Source organism: Coregonus clupeaformis, unplaced genomic scaffold, assembly GCF_020615455.1.
Source record: "Coregonus clupeaformis isolate EN_2021a unplaced genomic scaffold, ASM2061545v1 scaf2767, whole genome shotgun sequence".
NCBI lineage: Eukaryota > Metazoa > Chordata > Actinopteri > Salmoniformes > Salmonidae > Coregonus > Coregonus clupeaformis.
This window is the reverse complement of record NW_025536221.1, coordinates 39,032-48,760: the sequence shown is the minus strand read 5'-3', so window position 1 is coordinate 48,760 and position 9,729 is coordinate 39,032. Positions and strand designations below refer to the sequence as shown.

General features: G+C 44.5%; 1 protein-coding gene across 1 annotated transcript in view; it reads right to left on the bottom strand.

The window, feature by feature from the left end:
* Positions 1 to 2,461: 2,461 nt before the first annotated feature.
* Positions 2,462 to 9,729, bottom strand: part of LOC121562007 (fibronectin-like) — a 32,800-nt gene continuing 25,532 nt past the window's right edge. The window contains exons 9-11 of the mRNA XM_045219811.1: positions 3,920 to 4,059; positions 3,733 to 3,842; positions 2,462 to 3,531 (exon numbers count right to left, since the gene is read on the bottom strand). Coding sequence (XP_045075746.1) covers positions 3,399 to 3,531; positions 3,733 to 3,842; positions 3,920 to 4,059 — 383 coding nt within the window. The 3' untranslated portion in view covers positions 2,462 to 3,398. The remainder of the gene's footprint in view (positions 3,532 to 3,732; positions 3,843 to 3,919; positions 4,060 to 9,729) is intronic.

Below are 9,729 nucleotides of genomic sequence, written 5' to 3'. Positions count from 1 at the left end.
AACTCACCATGTGTTACACCTGTGCTGGCTTGTCCATCTCATTAGTCGAAGGTGTTGGCCCAGTGCTCCAGTTGTGTTGAGAGATGTGGAGGGTCAACACCTTTTAGTTGGTGCTCCCTATTTGATTTCTATGAAAACATGCCTTTGTCTGATCTTCCCTGATTTCGTTTTGCTCCACTTTTTGGTTTGCTTCCTGTCTTTCAGTTTGGGTTTTTTCTTTTGTTTGGCTCTTCTTGGGCAATTTTAGTGGGCGCTCATGGTGGGTGTCTTCTAGGTTCCAGTTGTTGTTGCTAGTCAACTTCCAGTGGACATCTCCATGAGTGTTTTTCAGAACCCCTCCTAAAAAGCACCTGTTTCTTTTTGGTTGTGGTCAGTGACTCTTTGTTAGTTCCCCTTCTATTTGATCTACGTTATTTGGCTTTCTTGCTGGGGAATATAAAAGTGGTTCTGGATTCTGGATGGCCAGATTGCTAGTAAGAATTACAAGAAACTGCCATGTGGGGAGTGGCTTGTTTCATCTTGTCATTCATACCATGTCTTGTTTTGAGGTGTTTTGACTGACTTCACATCAAAACTTACAGTGAGGGAAAAAAGTATTTGATCCCCTGCTGATTTTGTACATTTGCCCACTGACAAAGACATGATCAGTCTATAATTTTAATGGTAGGTTTATTTAAACAGTGAGAGACAGAATAACAACAAAAAATCAAGAAAAACACATGTCAAAAATGTTATAAATTGATTTGCATTTTAATGAGGGAAATAAGTATTTGACCCCTCTGCAAAACATGACTAAGTACTTGGTGGCAAAACCCTTGTTGGCAATCAGAGGTCAGACGTTTCTTGTAGTTGGCCAAATAGGTTTGCACACATCTCAGGAGGGATTTTGTCCCACTCGTCTTTGCAGATCTTCTCCAAGTCATGGATGTTGAGGCTGACGTTTGGCAACTCGAACCTTCAGCTCCCTCCACAGATTTTCTATGGGATTAAGGTCTGGAGACTGGCTAGGCCACTCCAGGACCTTAATGTGCTTCTTCTTGAGCCACTCCTTTGTTGCCTTGGCCGTGTGTTTTGGGTCATTGTCATGCTGGAATACCCATCCACGACCCATTTTCAATGCCCTGGCTGAGGGAAGGAGGTTCTCACCCAAGATTTGACGGAACATAGCCCTGTCCATCGTCCTTTGATGCAGTGAAGTTGTCCTGTCCCCTTAGCAGAAAAACACCCCCAAAGCATAATGTTTCCACCTCCATGTTTGATGTTGGGGATGGTGTTCTTGGGGTCATAGGCAGCATTCCTCCTCCTCCAAACACAGCGAGTTGAGTTGATGCCAAAGAGCTCGATTTTGGTCTCATCTGATCACAAGACTTTCACCCAGTTCTCCTCTGAATCATTCAGATGTTCATTGGCAAACTTCAGACAGGCCTGTATATGTTCTTTCTTGAGCAGGGGGACCTTGCGGGCGCTGCAAGATTTCAGTCCTTCACGGCGTAGTGTGTTACCAATTGTTTTCTTGGTGACTATGGTCCCAGCTGCCTTGAGATCATTGACAAGATCTTCCTGTGTAGTTATGGGCTGATTCCTCACCGTTTTCATGATCATTGCAACTCCACAAGGTGAGACCTTGCATGGAGCCCCAGGCCGAGGGAGATTGACAGGTCTTTTGTGTTTCTTCCATTTGTGAATAATCGCACCAACCTTCTCACCAAGCTGCTTGGCGTTGGTCTTGTAGCCCATTCCAGCCTTGTGTAGGTCTACAATCTTGTCCCTGACATCCTTGGAGAGCTCTTTGGTCTTGGCCATGGTGGAGAGTTTGGAATCTGATTGATTGCGTCTGTGGACTGGTCTTTTATACAGGTAACAAGCTGAGATTAGGAGCACTCCCTTTAAGAGCGTGCTGTATAAAAAGACACCTGGGAGCCAGAAATCTTTCTGATTGAGAGGGGGTCAAATACTTATTTCCCTCATTAAAATGCAAATCAATTTATAACATTTTTGACATGCGTTTTTCTGGTTTTTTGTTGTTGTTATTCTGTCTCTCACTGTTCCAATAAACCTACCATTACAATTATAGACTGATCATTTCTTTGTCAGTGGGCAAACGTACAACATCAGCAGGGGATCAAATACTTTTTTCCCCTCACTGTATATGGGTAAAATTTGCTATCTAACCAACAACAGTAACGATGTACAGTACCAGTCAAAAGTTTGGACACCTACTCATTCAAGGGTTTATCTTTTTTTTTTTTACATTGTAGAATAATAGTGAAGACATCAAAACTATGAAATAACACACATATGGAATCATTTAGTAACGAAAAGAGTGTTAAACAAATAAAAACATTTTATATTTGAGATTCTTCAAATAGCCACCCTTTGCCTTGATGACAGCTTTGCACACTCTTGGCAGAATTGGTATCAAACCCATGGTTTCTATGTGTTTGATGCCATTCTACTTGCTCTGTTCCAGCCATTATTACTAGCCGTCCACCCCTCAGCAGCCTCCACTGATGTATATACTTTTACATGAATCATACATGAATCTCACACACACCATGCCTAAGGCTGTCTCTCTGATATCTGGAGGTCATTGCCACCTGTCCTACTGTAGTCAATGATTAGTCCCAGTTAGTTTAGTAACAAAATCATAGACACTGTTTTCATAACTGATGGTTATTTATGACCCAACCCTTCATTCTGGTGTTGTCACCGCAAAGAGGTTAAAAAATATGAGTTAAAATGGAAACAGTAACATTCACACTCTATCTATAAGTGGCAGAGAAGTGTCTTGTCCTTCTAGATTCCATGTTAATATTAGATAAAGTATAAAACAGAGAGGTGTCTTGTCCTGGAAGTGTCTTTAATCTAGGTTGAATGATTTATTAAAATAGCAGGACGTAGACATTGTTTATGTTCAGTATGATAAAAGCACAAGAAGCAAACATACAGTATATCTGAAACATAAACTGTCATTTCAAATGTATTTAGTACTGTAAAACTGTAATTGATTGACAGCGGCTATTGAATGATATACCCCTATTATACAACTCATTGTTTGACATATTAATAAATGATTGTGTGTCAGCTTGTGTAGAGGACATGTGTCGGTCATGATTGGTTGCTCATGGTCACGTGATGAGGTAGCCCCGCCTGCAACTTCAAAATCAGTGTCTCGGCCCAAAAGGGAATTTCCTCTAACTAAGAGGTTGTTTTCTCCCGTTGGAGACTCAGGTTCAGATCAGTGTGTGTGTGTGTGTGTGTGTGTGCGCGCGTCTGAATGTGTGTTTGTCTCCTACCTGTAGTTCAGAGTACCATTCTACCAAATCACGCCAGTCTTCAGACCATCATTAACATAAAGTAGATTAATCAGCAGTGCAGAGAAATTACCTATGAGAAGCTTATTTCTCACAGATCCATTGTTGTGAAAATGAACACTCATAATCCCACCATACTCCTTGGCCTGGTGATATGTAAAAGATTTCCCCACAGTTCCCCACTCTACCACCATCAGGGTCTCCACTCTTCCAATACCTGCAGTAGAAACAACAGAGTTAGACTGGCCACTCTCTCAGAATCTAGAATATGAACAACACAGAGAATCAGTCCTACTCCTTACACTGTGGTCAGTGTTATCAGAGCAGTAGTATATTACCTTGGGGTGGTCAGTGTTATTATAGAGCAGTAGTCTCTTACCTTGGGGTGGTCAGTGTTATTAGAGCAGTAGTCTCTTACCTTGGGGTGGTCAGTGGTGTGCCGTCCACCCATTTCCAGGTCCCCTCCGTAACAGAGTCAGTCAGACCAATCCAGGCAAAAGTGAATGCTTCAAATACATTGATGAATGCCTGTTGTGGTGGCACAGAAAAAGCATTGTTAATAATACATGATAAATACAGTAGTTCTCTCTGTCTCTGTCTCTCACCTGTTCCTCTTCACTGTTAATGATCACCAGGTCTGCTCCTCTCTCCAGACAGTCCTGTCTACTCTCAGTCCAGGATTTCTTCTCAGTAGAGAGGTAGTAACAGCTGCAGCCAAACCTTCTCCATCCTTCAGGACAGGACCCTAGAAGTTTGGCATTTTTACTATCTTCGACACTCGAATGTTACAAAAAAGAATGTATGAAAAATAAAAAAAGGACATGACATAGAAAAGTACAAATATTTAAATAAAATATTCTAATAAACCCTTCCAATGAGCTGATTGAGATGTCACCTTGCAGCTTTAGGTAATATTCAAATGTTCTGGGGATTTCACAGAGCAATTGTTTGTGTGAATTGCCTGTTTGCCTATAGCTTTTACACTGAACAAAAATATAAACGCAACATGCAACAATTTCAAAGATTCTACTTAGTTACAGTTTATAAGGCAATCAGTCAATATTGCCCCACTCCACATCAATGGCTGTGCAAAGTTGCTGGATATTGGCGGGAACTGGAACACACTGTTGCACACGTCGATCCAGAGCATCACAAACATGCTCAATGGGTGACATGTCTGGTGAGTATTCAGGCCTTGGAAGAACTGGGACATTTTCAGATTCCAGGAATTGTGTACAGATCCTTGCTACATGCAGATGAGCTTCCCTGAGACGATTTCTGACAGTTTGCGCAGAAATTATTTGGTTGTGCAAACCCACAGTTTCATCAGCTGTCTGGGTGGCAGGTGAAGAAGCCAGATGTGGAGGTCCTGAGCTGGCGTGGTTACACGTGGTCTGCGGTTGTGAGGCCGTTTGGACGTACTGCCAAATTCACTAAAACGACATTGGAGGTGGCTTATGGTAAAGAAATTAACATTAAATTATCTGTCAACAGCTCTGGTCGACATTCTTGCAGTCACCATGCCAACTGCATGCTCCCTCAAAACATGTGAAGAGTCGTCGTCGTCGTCGGGTGAGGTTGTGTCTCTCTCTGGCGGGAGGTAAGCTTGGCTTATATGGCTTATATACATAGTTTAAGCTTTACTCGACAAAGCCCAAACTATGTATTTAGATTGTAGTTAGGTATTGTAGGTAGTTATCATGGGTTGTTGTATGTAATTATTGTAGGTTAGTATTGTATTCAGCTGAGCCCGGTGAAGCACGAATCTAGCTAACCCACTACCTGGACTAGCTAGCGGGTAGCTACTGGTAACTATTAGCAACTGTGGATAGTTGTTTCACGCCTGAGAGTACCTGTAATTACGCCAGCTAGCTGCCTACAATAATTGCATACAATAATGCCTACCATTCAGCTGTTTTTCTAACCTCATTGTCTGAAGTGTTAACGTTAGGTAGTAAGTGGCTACTGTGCTTGAAATGTAGCTAGCTTGTTGCTACCTGGATAGCTACTAAACAATAGCTGGAACGACCTAGCGAACAGACGCGAACTGGCTGAGTCAATTCAGTGGCTAGCTTTGCACTTGGCTAGCTAACAGTAGCTGCTAGGGGTAAGTTATAACCTACATTTGTGTTTTGTTTTTACATACTGGTAGCCAGAGTCGTTCAAGGGAATTCAGGACATGGGTGACTAGTTAACGTTAGCTTGGCTCTCTCTGTGTGTTCGTGCCGTGGGAGGAGGGGTTTCTTCTTTGTCTGAAAGCAATGGCTAGCTAGTATGCTAACTATTCTAGCTTTCTAGCTAACCCTCCAGTCCCTCGACTTCTTGGCGCTGACGGAAACATGGATTACCACTGAAAACACTGCTACTCCTATTGCTCTCTCCTCGTCTGACCATGTGTTCTCGCATACCCCGAGAGCATCTGGTCAGCGGGGTGGTGGCACAGGAATCCTCATCTCTCCCAAGTGGACATTCTCTCTTTTTCCCCTGACCCATCTGTCTATCTCCTCATTTGAATTCCATGCTGTCACAGTCACTAGCCCATTCAAGCTTAACATCCTTGTCATTTATCACCCTCCAGGTTCCCTTGGAGAGTTCATCAATGAGCTTGACGCCTTGATAAGTTCCTTTCCTGAGGAAGGCTCACCCCTCACAGTTCTGGGTGACTTCAACCTCCCTACGTCTACCTTTGACTCATTTCTCTCTGCCTCCTTCTTTCCACTCCTCTCCTCTTTTGACCTCACCCTCTCACCGTCCTCCCCTACTCACAAGGCAGGCAATACGCTTGACCTCATCTTTACTAGATGCTGTTCTTCTACTAATCTCACTGCAACTCCCCCTCCATGTCTCCGACCACTACTTTGTATCCTTTTCTCTCTCGCTCTCCTCCAACACTACTCACTCTGCCCCTACTCAGATGGTAATGCGCCGTCGCAACCTTCGCTCTCTCTCCCGCTACTCTCTCCTCTTCCATCCTATCATCTCTTCCCTCTGCTCAATCCTTCCTCCCTCCAATCTCCTGATTCTGCCTCCTCAACCCTCCTCTCCTCCCTTTCTGCATCCTTTGACTCTCTATGTCCCCTATCCTCCAGGCCGGCTCGGTCCTCCCCTCCTGCTCCGTAGCTTGATGACTCATTGCAAGCTCACAGAACAGGGCTCCGGGCAGCCGAGCGGAAATGGAGGAAAACTAGACTCCCTGCGGACCTGGCATCTTTTCACCCCCTCCTCTCTACATTTTCTTCATCTGTTTCTGCTGCTAAAACCACTTTCTACCTCTCTAAATTCCAAGCATCTGCCTCTAACTCTAGAAAGCTCTTTACCACCTTCTCCTCCCTGCTGAATCCTCCTCCCCCTCCCTCTCTGTGGATGACTTCGTCAACCATTTTGAAAAGAAGGTTGACGACATCCGATCCTCGTTTGTTAAGTCAAATGACACTGCTGGTCCTGCTCACACTGCCCTACCCTATGCTTTGACTTCTTTCTCCCCTCTCTCTCCAGATAAAATCTTGTGACTTGTGAAGGCTGGCCGCCCAACAACCTGCCCACTTGATCCTATCCCCTCCTCTCTTCTCCAGACCATCTCCGGTGACCTTCTCCCTTACCTCACCTTGCTCATCAACTCATCCTTGACCACTGGCTATGTCCCTTCCGTCTTCAAGAGAGAGAGAGTGCAAAGAGCCCTGGCGTGACCCTGGACAACACCCTGTCGTTCTCCGCTAACATCAAGGCGGTGACCCGATCCTGTAGGTTCATGCTCTACAACATTCGGAGAGTATGACCCTGCCTTACACAGGAAGCGGCACAGGTCCTAATCCAGGCACTTGTCATCTCCCCGTCTGGATTACTGCAACTTCGCTGTTGGCTGGGCTCCCTACCTGTGCCATTAAACCCCTACAACTCATCCAGAATGCCGCAGCCCGTCTGGTGTTCAACCTTCCCAAGTTCTCTCACGTCACCCCGCTCCTCCACACACTCCACTGGCTTCCAGTTGAAGCTCGCATCTGCTACAAGACCATTGTGCTTGCCTACGGAGCTGTGAGGGGGAACGGCACCTCCGCACCTTCAGGCTCTGATCAGTCCCTACATCCAAATCGAGGGCATTGCGTTCATCCACCTCTGGCCTGCTGGCCCCCTACCTCTGCGGAAGCACAGTTTCCCGCTCAGCCCAGTCAAAACTGTTCGCTGCTCTGGCACCCCAATGGTGGAACAAGCTCCCTCACGACGCCAGGACAGCGGAGTCACTCACCACCTTCCGGAGACACTTGAAACCCCACCTCTTTAAGGAATACATGGGATAGGATGAAGTAATCCTTCTAACCCCACTTACCCCACCCCCCAATATGTTTTTTAAATATATATATATATATATATATATATTGTAAAGTGGTTATCCCACTGGCTATAAGGTGAATGCACCAATTTGTAAGTCGCTCTGGATAAGAGCGTCTGCTAAATGACGTAAATGTAAAGTGACATTTATGGCATTGTGTAGTGGACAAAACTGCACATTATAGAGTGGCCTTTTATTGTCCCCAACACAAGGTGCACATGTGTAATTATCATGCTGTTTAATCAGCATCTTGATATGCCACACCTGTCAGGTGGATGGATTATCTTGGCAAAAGAGAAATGCTCACTAACAGTGATGTAAACAAATGTGTACATACAGAACATTTCTGGGATCTTTTATTTCAGCTCATGAAACATGGGACCAACACTTTACATGTTGCGTTTATATATTTTTTTTCTTCAGTGTATGTGTGGACATTTTCACATTAAATGTAACTTTTGCAACTACTATTTAATCACACATTCAATAAGTGAGTAGCTTTGCACGAGCCTTGGCTTGAGAAGAGTCGGAACAGCTCATAGGATCTAGGCTCCTGCTCCTGTTTCTGTAAGCGTGACCATAGTCACCAAGAAAACAATTGGTAACACACTACGCCGTGAAGGACTGAAATCCTGCAGCGCCCGCAAGGTCCCCCTGCTCAAGAAAGCACATATACAGGCCCGTCTGAAGTTTGCCAATGAACATCTGAATGATTCAGAGGAGAACTGGGTGAAAGTGTTGTGGTCAGATGAGACCAAAATGGAGCTCTTTGGCATCAACGCAACTTGCCGTGTTTGGAGGAGGAGGAATGCTGCCTATGACCCCAAGAACACCATCTCCACCGTCAAACATGGAGGTGGAAACATTATGCTTTGGGGGTGTTTTTCTGCAAAGGGGACAGGACAACTTCACCGCATCAAAGGGACGATGGACTGGGCCATGTACCGTCAAATCTTGGGTGAGAACCTCCTTCCCTCAGCCAGGGCATTGAAAATGGGTCGTGGATGGGTATTCCAGCATGACAATGACCCAAAACACACGGCCAAGGCAACAAAGGAGTGGCTCAAGAAGAAGCACATTAAGGTCCTGGAGTGGCCTAGCCAGTCTCCAGACCTTAATCCCATAGAATATCTGTGGAGTGAGCTGAAGGTTCGAGTTGCCAAACATCAGCCTCGAAACCTTAATGACTTGGAGAAGATCTGCAAAGAGGAGTGGGACAAAATCCCTCCTGAGATGTGTGCAAACCTGGTGGCCAACTACAAGAAGCGTCTGACCTCTGTGATTGCCAACAAGGGTTTTGCCACCAAGTACTAAGTCATGTTTTGCAGAGGGGTCAAATACTTATTTCCCTCATTAAAATGCAAATCAATTTATAACATTTTTGACATGCGTTTTTCTGGATTTTGTTGTTGTTATTCTGTCTCTCACTGTTCAAATAAACCTACCATTAAAATTATAGACTGATCATGTCTTTGTCAGTGGGCAAACACACAAAATCAGCAGGGGATCAAATACTTTTTTCCCTCACTGTAACAGAAACTCAGATTTGTTGTGTGCAAAAATATGTGAACCCCTTCAGTCAATAGCTTGTGGCACCTCCTTTAGCAGCGATAACTTGGACTAAACGTCTCCTATAGCCAGTAATTAGTCTCTGACATCTCATTTGAGGGATTTTTGCGCACTCCTCCTTACTCAGCATCTTGATTGGATTTACATTTTACATTTTAGTCATGACTTTGACTTGGCCAATCCAAAACACAAATCTTCTTTCTCTTGAGCCATTGTTTGGTAGATTTGCTTTTATGCTTTGGGTCGTTGTCTTGTTGGAAGATCCATTTTCGGCCCAGCTTTAGATTTTTGACTGATGGCCTGACCTTCTGTTCAAGGATCTCCTGGTATACCTCAGAATTCATGGTTCCCTTAATGATGTGGAGTCGTCCAGGTCCAGAGGAGGAAAAGCAGCCCCATATGATGACATTCCCACCACCATGCTTGACCGTTGGGTTAAGGTTATTTTAGTGGTAGGAGGTGTTGGGTTTTCAACAAACATCGCGGGGTGTTGATTGTGACCAAAAAGGTCAATTCTGG